This window comes from Dromaius novaehollandiae, chromosome 1 (assembly GCF_036370855.1).
Source record: "Dromaius novaehollandiae isolate bDroNov1 chromosome 1, bDroNov1.hap1, whole genome shotgun sequence".
NCBI lineage: Eukaryota > Metazoa > Chordata > Aves > Casuariiformes > Dromaiidae > Dromaius > Dromaius novaehollandiae.
The window spans coordinates 216,644,824-216,658,606 of record NC_088098.1 but is presented as its reverse complement, the minus strand read 5'-3'; the positions used below and the strand labels follow the sequence as shown (position 1 = coordinate 216,658,606).

Here is a 13,783-nt window from a genome sequence, read left to right as displayed (position 1 = left end):
ACATCACCTTTTGCCAATGTCCAGAGAAAGCACGGGGGATCCCAAAACGCAGCACGCGTGCCAACCAGGGAAGCTGCCTGCTGTCCCGGCCCCCTTCCTTGCAAAGGGCTGTCGGCCCCTCCTGGATGCTCTGAACAGGAGCCAGGTTCCTGGGGCGAAAACGCGGGGACACTGGCTTAATTGAGGTTTTTTTTCAATGGGCTTCGGCTGCCATAAACCATGTCGCTGTCTGGGGACTGAAAGGAGCAGGGGGGAGGCAGAACAGCCCCTGATTCCCGAACCTGCTCGGAGCTGGCTTCCCCCCCGCAGCGGGGAAGCCTGGCACTAAATCCCGCTGTGGCACCGGCAAGTGGCCCTCGATGGAGAGGCAGGGGAGGCCCTGGTGTGTCCAAACGTGCCGTCCGCAACGTTTCTCTCCTTTATCCCCTCTGTTTGTTCCTGCCGACACCGGCAAAAGAGAACCTGTTTTGCAAATGCAAGAGGAGTTAAAGCACTGTGTGCCAGAGATCCGCAAAGGCTGCTTGGCTCCGCAGTGCAAATGCCCCCCAGAACGGGCCCCATCGAGAAGGGGGCTGCCAAAACGGTGACAAAAGCCCCAATTCGGATCCGGGGGCCGGGTGCTGCCCGTGCAGCTCGCTGATGCTGGTGGGTCCAGATGCTGGTGCCCATGTGCGGAGTTGGCAGCACTCCTCGCGGTGCGGGAGCTGCCGGGAGGAGCGAAGGATGGCAGCAGCGGACCCTCCATAAAAGATTTGGGTCCAGGCTCTCGTCCTTGTGCTATATCCCTGGTTCCCTGCTGGTTCTTCTGCTGGCCAAAATCGCAGGACTCGCGTTCCCGAGGCCGTTTCGGCAGATGCCAAGGGCAGGCAGGGAGAGGGAGAGCCATGCTGTGACCTTCGCGCTGGAGCGGCGATTTCCCCCGCGGACCAGGAGCCTGGCAGAGGCTGAGCCTCCGTCACGACCGGAGCCGGAGCCGGAGCTGTGGGCCACATCATCGTGGCAGTCAACGGGGCCTAGTCCGAGGTCCTCAGTGCCACTCTGAGGGCACAGGCACCACGAAGGAGCGTTGCACATTTTCTGCAGGGGGGAAACTGAGGCACAGTGGTGTCTGTGCTGGTTGGGACAGTGGCAGAGCCAGCCAGGCCCTGCAGCAGAGCTGGGATCACTGGCCCCTTCCCGACTGCCCTGATTTATCTCAAGGGACCATGCAATGCTTCCGGAGGATGGGAGAGCCCTGAGGCCACCCCAGGCTGATGCTCCCAGGATGCAGCCAGCCCTCCCCACCTTGGTTTTCCTGTTTTTGCTGCCGCAAGGCCGAGGATTTCCCCCGCGGCCGCGGGCCTTGCGGACAAAGGGAGCTCCTTCGCTCGCAGCACGGCAGCCCTCTCGTGGCTGGCTCCGCGCAACGGCGTGGCGGTGGCAGGGAAACGGGGGACAGGACAACGGCAAAGCGATGGTCCCCAGGGGTGGCCACCTCTTCCCCTACTCCCTCCGTGCCCGGAAACCTGAGTGATGGCCATCCCCTTTGTGGGTTTACAGGATGGAGTGGGATGTCCCCAGCCCCAGCGGTCCTGTCTGACCGTGCCCAAATGCCATGCGGGGTCCCCCTGCCACCCCATCCGCGGGGATCCTGCAGGAGCCCATCCCACGTCCATGGCCACCCCGAGCGATGCCCTGAGCTCCGTCGTCCCGAGTGGGGACGGATGTGCTCACCGGGTGCAGTGTCACGTGGGACGTGGGTTAGCCGAGGATATGCCCAGGTCTAGGTTACGTTCGTGCCTCGGGACATCACAGCTCCAGCCGAGCACCAGGAGGACTCACTTGGTCCCTGTGGCTTGAGGGTCTCCAGCTGCCCTCTGGGAGAGGAGACCACTGGACAGGGACGCTGGGCTGAGCCGTCTTCCTCCAACGCGGGGAAGTTGGGAGCTGCTTTGGGGAGAGGAGAGAAATGTGGTCAGGTACCTGCCTACATCTCCATCACCGCTGTCTTTGCTCTCCCACCTTGGGGCTCCCAGCCCCGCTCCCAGTTGAATGTCCTTTAATTACAGCAGTGGATGGGCTCCCTTTGCACCCAGGAGGAAAGTCCTGGGCTCTCTGCAAATCCGAGCTGCTGGATGGCCTCACTGAGGCCCTTCGCTTTGCCAAGCCATACCTGAGCTCTCTGGGGTAAGAGGGGCAGGCAGTTTGCAGCCTTGCTGGGCTGTGTTTAGGTGGGGATAGAGCTGAGATGACTCCATCCCTGTTCGGCCACAAGCATCAGCCTGGAGGCTTCGCTGCCCTTCTGCTCATCTCCAGAGCAGAGAAGAGCCGCGCTGGCCGACACAGGCCAGGGATGGATGGAGCCAGCGGAGGAATCCCACGTTGCTATTTGTGGAAGAGACTGAAATGTTCCCGGCTGCAAAAGCTGTGTTTCGGAGCCCGCTGGCTTAGCCGGGCCACGTCTGGGGGGAGAGGGGACATTCCCTCGCCGCTGCAACGCCATCGAGGCCCCGGCTTTGTACCAGGGTGCAGCTTGACCCCGACTCCGGTTGTCGATGCTGACCCTGAAATGCTGACACAACACATAGTTTCTCCTTAATAGGGCATGGAAAAGGCGATGCATGTCAGGGCCAGGCTTTTTGCTAATGCTGTGTCTTTCCCTTTGTACGATCCAGAAATACGTTGGCTCAGCCCCTCCTGGGTGAACTCAGCCTGAAAGACAGACGATCCTGGGCAGATATTTGCCGCTTTGTGAAGGCTCATAGCCTGCCCTGTATTGTGGGCCCAAGCATGCAGCAAAGGGATGGATTTCGTTAAGATCAGGAGAACCTTTTCTTAAAAAAATGTTTGGGACACCCTGGTTAATAGGCTCCTGGGCTTGGCTCCCTGCACAGAGATGTCCTCAGCTCCTGGCCACCCCTCCAAAGTCAGTGTCCGACCATGTGATATTACCCTGGAGCAAGGACTGTGAATGCAGATTTGAACATCTGGCCAGATGATCCCCCCAACTCGGCACAGTGCTGCTGTGGCCAGCGCTGGGACCATGGGTTCCCCAAGAGATGCCCCAGCCCTGGCCCCATTCATGGGCTGGGAGCTGAGTCTTTCCAGCAGGACATTCCCGCCTGGCCCTGTCCCCATCCCCCTGCCACAATTCCCTGCCCGCTCCTTGGTGCTCACAGGCGGCCGTCGAGCTGGGCTGGAGCAGGGAAATGAGCAGGGCTTTAAATAACCTCCCCCAAAATATATATGTGTTTGTGTTGGACCGTTTCTGGGAGCTGGTTCACAGCCGGGCTCCAGAAAGAGCAGGATGGGAGGGGGGGGTCAGGGGAGCAAAGGGCAGGCAGGGGTGAGGGAGGAAAGAGGAGAGCTCCTATAAGCCTCTTTGCTGCCAGGGAAAATGCAATACTGACGCCAGACTGGCAGAAAAGGAAACTCGGAGCTGGGATTTCTCCTGCCTCAGCTCATGGCTGAGATGAGCAGGAGCAGAGGTCACGTGTGCACCCACTCTCACTTGGGTCCAGTATGGAAATGCTTTCTTGGTCAGTCCCACAGTCCATCCTGGATGGATTAGGGATGTTTGAGGTACATCTCTGGCCTACTGACTTTAGTATCTTCTCATGAGGTGGCTGCCCCATCCCCTTTCCCTATCACTTCTAAATCCCCTGTCTCCTCCTTGACTCAAGAGGCAGCTCTGCCGTGGCTCTGTGTGACCGAATGGCCGCCAGCTCCTCCGGAGGATGAAGCTGAGTGGTATCTCTGAGGGGTTAGGTCAGAAACTGTGGTGTGGAGCAAACTGCAGCCTTAGATGGGAGAAACACATGGGAACAGGGGAGACAGCAACGGTGCAGCCAGTAAGGCCAGAGTCGCTGGGCTAGCGATAGCAGTTGATCCAGCAGCCCTCAAAGCTGGGATCAAGGTGGGGGGTTACTTCCAAGGTATCTCAGACCCACACCAACTCATTGCATTTACAGCTTAGGAAAATATATAGCAGACAATTTATGCAGCTTTAGGAAGGGCTCAGCACCTTTGCCATCTGGATGTGGGCTGGCTTGGCCTCACTGTGTCCAGGGGATTTCTAAAGCAGGTGACAGTCCAGGTGATGCTGGCAGAAAAGAGCTTCCAGGAGTTGATACAGTGCCTAAGTGGGTATCTCTGTCCATGCTACATAAGTCCAGTCTAAGTCCTGGACCCCCAGAACTCCCCAGCTCCATCCCTGGTCAACCCAGCCTGGCCTCAGTCTCAATCCCCAGGGCAGAGACTCGGAGGAAACCGATGGAGCTGTGGCTCCAAATTTTGACCGAACGGAAGTCCTTGTTGGGACTAGCATTGCAGGAGGCCAAGGAGAGGAGTTGTAACTGGCACTCGAGGAGCATGGAGATGAAAGGGGAGAGGGGTCGGGGCTGCTGGAGAGACAAGTGAGATCAGAGTGGTGTTTTTGCAGCTCAGAAAGGACCAGAGGGAGGGGAAGGAGCCAGCTGAAGGCAGGCGAGTCAGGTATGATGTCTGAACACACCAGAAGTGAGAAGAAGGTGCATATGGTGATGAAGCCTCCCAGCAAGAGGGGACACCAGCATCTGCCCCTGCAAATGGGACTGCGGGTCCTGGCATTGCCCAGCTGCTCCGGACAGGCTGTCTCGTCAGCGTCTCAGCTATCTCTGAAGTCCTGGACAAATAAATCCCTGGGGAAGAGGGGAGGAGGGAGATGAGAACAGAAGCCTTTTCCTACTCTGGAGAGCGTCTGACATCTAGTGGCAGGATAGTCCTTTCCCTGGCAAAGAAGAGAGCTGCTTCCTCTAAGCACTGCTGCCTCCCTCTCACCCCCATGGGCCATGCTGGGGGTGCATGTTTGAAGGTGGGGGTGTGTTACCAGCACTGTACTGGTCATACTGGTATTCTCTGCACAGCTCACCTGGCTAGGTCTCAACTAGACAACAAAACGGTGCCAGGACCATCCCCAGGCCCTGAAATGCCATCATTCAGGCACTGACACTGTTAACAGGGCCCGGGGAAGGGGGGGGAGGGCGTGTTGTTGGCACAGGCCACTAGCACCCTTCTGAGCAGGGTTCAGGAGGCAGCACAGGCCAAGGACCTTCTCAGTGGTTGCCTGCGTGAGGCCACCCTATCCTTGGGAGAGAGCGTAAGCAGCCGGAAAAGGGCTGGGCCATGCCAGATGCCCTGACAACATTCCCCGGGGATTCAGAGTGAGTGGCTGAGGTCTCACTCTGCTTTTCATCCTCCCTTTGAGGGCTGGTGCCAGCTCCAGAGAAGAGGTGTCCACTCCACTTGCAGTTCCCAGAGTGACACCGTTTGCAGCCCAACAGGTTATGCGAACCTGGCCTTTACTCATTGACTTTGAGCAAGAAAGCCAGAAAATGCAGGCACTCTGGGAAGTCCTTGCTGTCATGGTGGTGGCAACCTCTCTTGGTGGGGACATGGGGACTGGTCATTGGTCTACCATCTAATTTCAAACCACCACCAGTCCTAACCTGCGACCTGCTGCTGGTCACCTACCTACAGACAAGAGAGCAGTCATACTGGCTCAGAAGAAAGTTAGTCCAGAATTTCTATCTGTGGCCAAAGCAAAGGGAAAAAAATATGTCTAGAGAGACAAACCGCTATGGCCACCACAGAAGTCTTTAAGTAAGAAATCCCACCCTGCCATTACTAATTAAAACCTGGAGTAAGTGCCCTGTCTGCACAGATTGTGATACTGTCATGAGAAGAAAAAAAATCCATGATAGATCTGCCCCTAAGCAATGATTAAACTATTTATCTAATCATTTGTTTTTGTGGGCCACAACCCCCTCACTCCAGATGCTGTGAAAACACAGAAAAGGTCTGCTACCGTTTGAAGAGCTCATAGTTAGCTATAAAGCACATTCATAGCTAACTATAAATAGTTGATAAGTAATGCTAAGATTTACTTAAAGTAGCAAATTACTGGGATGAAAATAAAGCATCCTAGAGGAGCAAAGTGTTGCTAGTGCTTCCCTGGAAATACCAGAAAGCTGGGAATACCAGGGCAGGCTGGGAATGGCTTTCTCGGTTTTGCAGGGAAGACACAGCTGTGCCCCGTAGCACAAGGTATCCTCACAGCCCTGACTCCCATCCCATGCTGGCAGCGATCTAAAATGAAATAAATAGTGATTTTTGCACTTTTTTTCCTAGTTTGCAGGTTCACAACATGCATTCGGCAGCTGCCAAGAGCGTGCAGCCTCCTCACTAACCAGCCTGTTTTTCCCATGTTGTTTTTTTTTTTTTTTGCGGATTTTGGGGAAGATCCATGGACTTCTCGGGATTGCAATGACAGATGTTTCCTTTAGCTGTGAATGCTGAAAACCAGCAGAGAGGTTAAAAAAGACAAAATAAGGCCTCGTTGGGAGAGCCACCTCCCGAGCCCCATCCAGGCCTCCTGTGTTCAGGAGGGCCTGGGGGCGAACCGAAGCCCCTTCCCGGCCTTCGCTGGCCCCACTGCCGGGCCGGTGTCCCCAGCCCATAGCCATACCCTCCTCGGTGCCCTCTTTTTCCCCAAAAAGCAGTACTGGTCTGGGCGGGCGCTGCCTTCTTGCCTCAGCGCCTCCAGCCCGCTCTGGAGCCCTCCTCGCCTTCAGGGCTGGCGGGCACCATGGCCTGGACAGGAGAGCCTGCCGGGTGGGCCCCCAGCAACAAGTCGGGTGAATTATTTCGCTGCCCACCCGCTTGTGCGTTTCCATAGGCTTTATGGCCATTTTAATGCTGATTCAGGGCGTTCAGCAGGGGGAAAACCCTACCGGGAGCGCTAGGGTTAACCCCCCCCAAGATGGCTGCGGGAGAGGCCGCCGGGAAGACTACATTTCCCATCGGCCGCCGCCCGCCGCCTCACGTGACCGCGCCGGCCCAATGGGAAGCGGCGGAAGAGACATATAGCCCTCCCGCTAGGGCCCGCTCCCTCCTTTCCGCCGGGCGGCGCGACTCAAGATGGCGGTGCAGATCTCCAAGAAGCGCAAGGTGAGCGCGGCGGCCCGCTCCTCCGCGGCGGCGGGGCGCCTCCAGAACGGCCGCGCCGCGCGGGGGGCGGCCCCGGGCCGCGCCGGGGCGGGGCGGGACGGCGGCGGCGCCGGGGCGGCGGCAGGATGGCGGCGGATGCGGCCCGGCGGCGGATGCGGCCCGGCGGGGAACATGGCGGCGGCGGGAGGCCGGCGGGAGGGGAGGGGGCGCGCGAAGGGGGGGTGTGGGGCGAGGGGAAGGCGGCGGGGGGGGGGGCACTGCTAAAACCTGATAAACTGGGTATTTTTTATGTTGTTTATTGAAAAGGGGGGAGACGGGGGTGCAGGGCCCTAGCGTGAGGCTCTGGCTGAGGGTGAAAAAGCAGCTGTGTGCAGGCCTTGTGCTCGAGTGGAGCTTGACTGCGCCCGTTTGCTTTTAGTTCGTCGCCGATGGTATCTTCAAAGCTGAGCTGAACGAGTTTCTGACCCGTGAACTGGCTGAAGACGGGTACTCTGGAGTAGAGGTCCGGGTCACTCCAACCAGGACTGAGATTATCATACTCGCTACCAGGTAACCGAAGTGGTCCTGCTGATTCCCAGGTGCTACATAAAGTTGTATGTGATGCTGCTTTTTCACAAAACAGTTTAAAGTGGTAAATATTATTGTGGGAAGATACTGGGAAAATGATCCTGAAGTGGTCTTCAGTGACGTAGCAGTGTTTAGACTCCTGCTAGTCATCAGTCTGACCTAGGTTAGGTGCTCAGTTCTGAAGCTGTTTGGGCTGCTCACAGGAGACACTTTCCCAGTCACGCTCTGCCTTTTTTCCAGAACGCAGAATGTCCTGGGCGAGAAGGGGCGCCGCATCCGGGAGCTGACGGCTGTTGTGCAGAAGAGGTTTGGCTTCCCTGAGGGAAGCGTTGAGGTAAAACTTTTTCCGATAAAACAGTATTAAGTGGGCTGTGCAGTTAGCTTTGTGTACTGTCTGGGTGGTGTCAGTTGAAATGCGGTTTGTCTCGAAGATAACTTCAGGCCTGTTCTACCTGCTTGCACGCAAGAGCATCACATTAAAATAGAGACTGCTTTGGTCTTGGTGGTATTTTGAGTGCTGTCAGTTTGCCTTGTTTTCTGTGCTTTCCCAACTGGGAGGATCAGAGGAGCAGTTAAAACATTTTTAACTCGTCCGTAAATATTTTAGAAAGAGTATTGCAGTATCAATATTGAGGTAGGAACAAGTCTGCCTGCAACTTTTTTGGTGTTTGTACGTTACCATTATCCTTATTAAATTTCTAATGCTTGTGTCCTTATAAAGAAACTACTTTGGTGTGCAAGGATTTTAAAGATTTTCATCTATGGTACTGTAATGAACTGGACAGTAAAATGACACAACAGTAATTCCCTGGTGTCTTTTGAATGTTTGAAATTTGGTGTCCTCTCTAGTACTTTCCTGTAAAACAAATTACATGGGGGGGGGGGTGTCTGGTTTGAGGTGGTGCTTATATTTATTCTGCTCAGCCAGTGTTGCTGGATCATAATGTACTGTGAAGATTGCTGATCACCTCCAGCAAATGTTTCCATGTATTTATGGTATGAATGCTCACATCCTGAGTTGCGGGCTCTAGGAAGACTGTGTAGATGACTTTTGAATACCTACTTGTTGCTTCCTCTTAAGCATCAGATTTTGGCCTCTTAGAGATGGTAGATTAAACGCACATCACTCTCCCAGATCCCCAGTTCTTTTTTGATTTTTCCATGTTGGCTAAAGCCAGCTGCTTCAGTTTAGGGCACACTGCATTTGAAGCTGTTGTCAGGTGATTTAAGCAAACTTACTTATTCTGTGTATTGCTGTAAATCTGCAATGCAAGAGCAGTTCTTGGGACTGTCTGGATACTTGTGTCTCTGGGGTTACTTAATGTTTTGGGGCTGTTTGGAAGCAGCAACTCTTGAGACCGCACCAGGCATGTTTTAATGGTCTCCTGACATTTGATGGAGTATCATTAGTGTGTCTCTGCTCTGTCAGGGGACGAAGGTTGTTAAAAGAAGTGGTGTGTCTGATGGTAAAGCTTCATGGAAAGACAAATCAAACTGCAGATAAAGGACAGGAGGACAGAGTAGTATGAAACTCTTGTGATCTGTTAAATTAAAAGTATTTTGAAATGTAGATCTGTTCCTGAGCATGCTGCTTTTTCTTTGTAGCTCTATGCTGAGAAGGTGGCCACGAGAGGTCTGTGTGCTATCGCTCAGGCAGAGTCCCTGCGGTACAAGCTTCTGGGAGGTTTAGCAGTGCGTCGGTGAGTAGAGCAATGTAAATGTGATGGCACGGTGAGGAGTCCTGGGATTCAAATACCATTTTGAAAAAACTCCTTACCAACATGTCTTTAGTTTGAAAAGTGAAGCTGATATTAGTAAACCTGGAGCGGGCAGTTCATATTTTTGTTACTGTTATCGTATGCAAACTTTTTGACTAATATACAGTTACTTTCAGTAATAATTACTTAATACTTTGTTTCAAAAGCAAACTTTGAAGTTTTAGAGTAGATGAAATTAAAAATTGTCTGACTGGTGAGCATAAAGCTTGTGTTTACTTCTTTGTGAATAAATGGTGGGCGGGGGGAGTGAAACACAATTTCACGCCTTCCGGCTGAATTCAGGTAACGGTGGCCTTGCTTCTCAGATCCCTTCGGTGATGATAAGATGACAAGTCAGAAGGGGGTGGCTCCTGTTGAGTGGTACCTGCAGTGTCATGTTCTGTGATGCTGTGTATGGTTCTTTAGCAGGAGCATCCTGTCAGCATTGAATGATTTAGAGGCATTTGTCTGAGAAGGGATGGTGTGCGAGACTCTTGATGTGGATGGGTTGGTCACCTTCAGCTGCGGAGCTGCTCTTGTCCCGCTGAGAACGTGTGCTTGTCACTGTGCCCGCAGTCTTACAAGGATCATAAGACACAGACATTGTGTTACGCTGGGTTTGATGCTGCTAAACTGGTGTGAAGACTTTGCTGCTTTGCATAACATTGACATAGCTTTGCTTGAAATCTGGTGTAAAATGCCAGTGCAGAGCCATGTGGATTTGGCAGAGATCTGCTGAGTCCGTGGGACTAACCCAGCTGGCGTTGCTGCTCTCTCCTGGTAGAGCCTGCTATGGTGTCCTCCGCTTCATCATGGAGAGCGGTGCCAAGGGTTGCGAGGTGGTTGTCTCTGGCAAACTCAGAGGTCAGCGTGCCAAGTCCATGAAGTTCGTGGATGGCTTGATGATCCACAGTGGAGACCCGGTGAATTACTATGTCGACACAGCTGTGCGTCACGTCCTTCTCCGGCAAGGTGAGTGGCTGGGATGCAGGTGCCTTTGCAGTTGATTTCCTATTTCAGTACTTCAGAGCCAGAAAATCTGAACTGCTGGCAACTTGTACCTGCAGTTTGGAGGTTTTCCTTGTTCAGCCATGAGGTGGTAACTCACATGACTTTGATGCACTGCTGGTCTTGTAGAGTGTTTCAGTTGTTGTGACTGAAAATCTGTTGCTTTCTCAAGCTCTTGAGGCTAAACTCTGACTAGCAGAGTTTGTTCATTACACCTAAAGTAGACCTTTATTTGCACTTGTGCTATGTGAATGGAAAATAGAGAAGGGACCTTGAGCAGGCAACAGGGCTTTGTTTAATGATCGCAGGTCATCTGCTTTTCTAGTGGTGGGGTTTGAGTGTTTCTAATTGAAAATTTGGCTTTAGATTTTCCAAGTGCTCTGATTTATGTCCCATGGCTTCTGAGGATCATAGCAACACAACTTACAAATGGGGAAGGAAATCGTATTGACTGGGTTGAAGAGCTGTTGGCAGTTTGGATTTTGGTTTTCTTGGCTCCCAGGGTTGGGCAGGCAGAATATAGGTGCTATAAGACCCATAAAAAGAGCAGGTGTCAGTGACACTTCTCCCCAGTAGCTCTACTCTATCAAATCTTCCCAGCTAAACCAGCCAAGCCTGCTTATGCTTGTCCTTCCGTCTGGTAAAACACAAGAGAAGCGACTGCATCTTAATTGGCATTGGGTCACTTAATTGCAGAACCTTTGTAGGTGTGCTAGCATATACAGAACTATTCTTCACCATCCCTTCAGTGATGATACGATGACGAGTCAGAAGGGACGTCCTTGCGTGAGCGTAGCCTGGTCGGTGCCACGTTCTGTGGCGCTGCGCTAAGGCTGCCTTGGGCAGGACATCCTACTCATTGGATGATTTAGAGGCATTTGTCTGAGAAGGGATACAAAGGAACAGTGTGACTTTCTAGGAAGGTGAACTTGTTTATCTCAGAACGGGTAGGGTTTAAAACCAGTTTTAGCAGGACTTGTAGATACAGTGCATTTTCATCACAGTCCTCCCAGGCTGCAGTTAGCTAAGGCAGTGTGTTGGATAAAGGTAAATACACTTGTGTAAATTCACAGTAACCAGATTTTTAAGCTATAGCACATTTTGTGTTAATCAGCTTGCATCTGTTTAGTGGTTTCAGGAGATGTTTTTGATGTGGATAACTTATTTTGCAACCTTAGGGCTCGTCACTGCTGAGTGTACACTTGCTGTTTTGTGTTGAATGAGCATGTCTGCATTGACCTGTCACTCTTTGCAGGTGTACTGGGTATCAAAGTAAAGATTATGTTGCCTTGGGACCCAAGTGGAAAGATTGGCCCCAAAAAGCCTCTGCCAGACCACGTCAGCATTGTGGAACCCAAAGAAGAGATTCTGCCCACCACCCCCATTTCAGAGCAGAAAGGTGGCAAACCAGAACAGCCCGCCATGCCTCAGCCAGTTCCCACTGCCTGAGGGGTAAGTGCCTGCAAGCGATGGGAGTTAGCGTGGTGAGGATCCAAGCAGGAAAGGTCACGCCACCACAAAAGCTGTCAGGGTGCTGGGAAGAAAAGCTGAATTCAGCTGTTCTCTCCCTCTTGAGATGCTGCACTATGCCAGATGCAGTGGTCAGCTTGGTGGGGTTTAGGGTATTGCAAGCAGCTGGCCGGATTGTTGGGCATGGTTAAATGGCACACTGCAAACCAGCTGAGCAGGCCCTTCAGTGAAGATGTGATGACGAGTCTGAAAAGGAATATCCTTGTCCAAGTGCCCTGCTTCCTGTTGTGTTCTACAGCATGGATTTGGGGATCTTGGGTAAGAATTTGAGTGACTTAGAGGCGTTTGTCTGAGAAGGGCTCAGTACACTGGATGTCGTTCACATCACACCACCTAGCCCAGCTACCAGTGTGCAGTTGACAGCATAGGGTCAAAGTGTATATATTCCTCATGCAGTAAATGTTTTGGGACCCAATTTAGGATTGCCTCTCAAAGTAATGTGTTGAGCACAATGTACAGGCTTGTTTCATAACTAAATAAACAAGGTTTGAAGTCTGGTCTCTCTGAATGAGCTACTTCTAAGACACAAATGGATAGCTTGAAATTCTTTTCATCTGCTCTGAGTTGTCCCTGGTGAAAACATGCGACTTGGTGCTTTTAAGAAGTTTTGTTCACTGTCTCCCATTAGAGCAGCAGGAGATGTGGGTCCTAAGGCCTTGTCTTGAGGCGGTTGGTATCCACATCTCTGCCAGAAGACTTAGCCACTAGTGTAGCCATCTGGGGCTGTCCTCTGACTGAAGCCAGCATTGCGTGCAACAGGGAGAGTTCAGGAAGTTTGCAGGGCTGTAGTGAAACAAGGGGATCTGACTAGCAAAGCATGCTCCTGTGGGGAAAAATAATGTGATTATTGGCTGAAATGCAAGAAATGGGAGATGTGTAATTGAATGCTGGAGCCTGTTTTTCCAGTGTTTTGGGTAGGAGAGTGGTGTTTGGGAAATGGTTTGCCACCATCTCACTTGGTATTTTGTTTTTTGTTGTAGGGTTTGTACAATCTGCAACCGGAAGCTTGACTGTCCTGAAAACATCTCTTAATAAAATCACAAAAGACAGTGTTTGTGGAGGTGCTTTTTTTGCAAGATGTATTCCAGGAAAGCCTTGCTCCCGCCTTTGGTATGGAAGGAATTCCTCTGCATTTCTCCCAGCTTGTTTTACCCTTTTGGAGTGAACTTACGAGATCCTGGTCTAAAAAGAATGGAGGCAAAATTCTGATTTCTAAGTAGAGCTAGAGCAACAGTCTGATATTTAGGGGGGTCATGAATAACACTCCAAAAACTGGCGTCCTCATAACTGTTAGTTACATAGCAGCCCTTTTCTTCTCCGAGTTATTCCAGAAGGGGGAGCTTTTTTAGCAGTGTCTGAAGCAGTTGTAGCTGTTGATATCTTTCTGGCTTAAACCAAAGTGTTGCTATATTCTACTAAATGCTTCTTTCACCTCTGTACCTCCATTTTCTTCATCACAAAAAGATATTCGATATGTAGCTTTCAGGGCTACAGAGTGTATGGAAGCATTGTAGCTCGTGTTAGGGAGATGTAACCTTAGTTGGTGGAGATACAGGGCGAGACAAGCTTCTAGACATTTACTGGCACATTATTGGAAAAGAACATGTAAGCTTTGGATTTCACACCTATCCTAAGCATTGAGGTGCAAACGTATTTAAGTGCTGGAGAAAATCTTGTCTTCCTTGGAGACTTGAATAGACAGTGCATTAATTTGTTGCTGTATTAATAACTGTGATTTCAGTGAGCTGTAGGATAACATGATTAGATCTTGTAGAAGTTGATAATTAGATTACAAGGCTACTTGTGCTATAAAAATGCATAGCTGGTATGCAGGGGTATGTTTTCACTCCTGTTGCATTCCTGGAATTCCTGAATTGCTGTTGGTGCTCTTCTTGCATCTGCTGTGGACTAGTGTAAAGCATAGCTGAAGCAGTCAGAATGGGCATTTGGTCAAG

The 13,783-nt window shown here is 51.8% G+C and overlaps 1 protein-coding gene and 3 non-coding genes across 4 annotated transcripts; all 4 read left to right on the top strand.

Moving 5' to 3' along the window:
- The first annotated feature begins 6,847 nt into the window (after window positions 1-6,847).
- RPS3 (ribosomal protein S3) lies at window positions 6,848-12,877 on the top strand. The gene is made up of 7 exons (XM_026097953.2): window positions 6,848-6,966; window positions 7,385-7,515; window positions 7,774-7,867; window positions 9,139-9,233; window positions 10,075-10,262; window positions 11,554-11,750; window positions 12,809-12,877. The coding sequence occupies exons 1-6, from the start codon at window positions 6,937-6,939 to the stop codon at window positions 11,745-11,747; spliced, it is 732 nt and encodes a 243-aa protein (XP_025953738.1). The 5' UTR covers window positions 6,848-6,936; the 3' UTR covers window positions 11,748-11,750; window positions 12,809-12,877.
- LOC112981943 (small nucleolar RNA SNORD15) lies at window positions 9,621-9,767 on the top strand. The gene has a single exon (XR_003258860.1). It is a non-coding gene; the product is annotated as a small nucleolar RNA SNORD15 (small nucleolar RNA).
- On the top strand, window positions 11,042-11,189 carry LOC112981942 (small nucleolar RNA SNORD15). The gene has a single exon (XR_003258859.2). It is a non-coding gene; the product is annotated as a small nucleolar RNA SNORD15 (small nucleolar RNA).
- LOC112981944 (small nucleolar RNA SNORD15) lies at window positions 11,990-12,126 on the top strand. Its single transcript, XR_003258861.2, has one exon. It is a non-coding gene; the product is annotated as a small nucleolar RNA SNORD15 (small nucleolar RNA).
- Window positions 12,878-13,783: the final 906 nt, after the last annotated feature.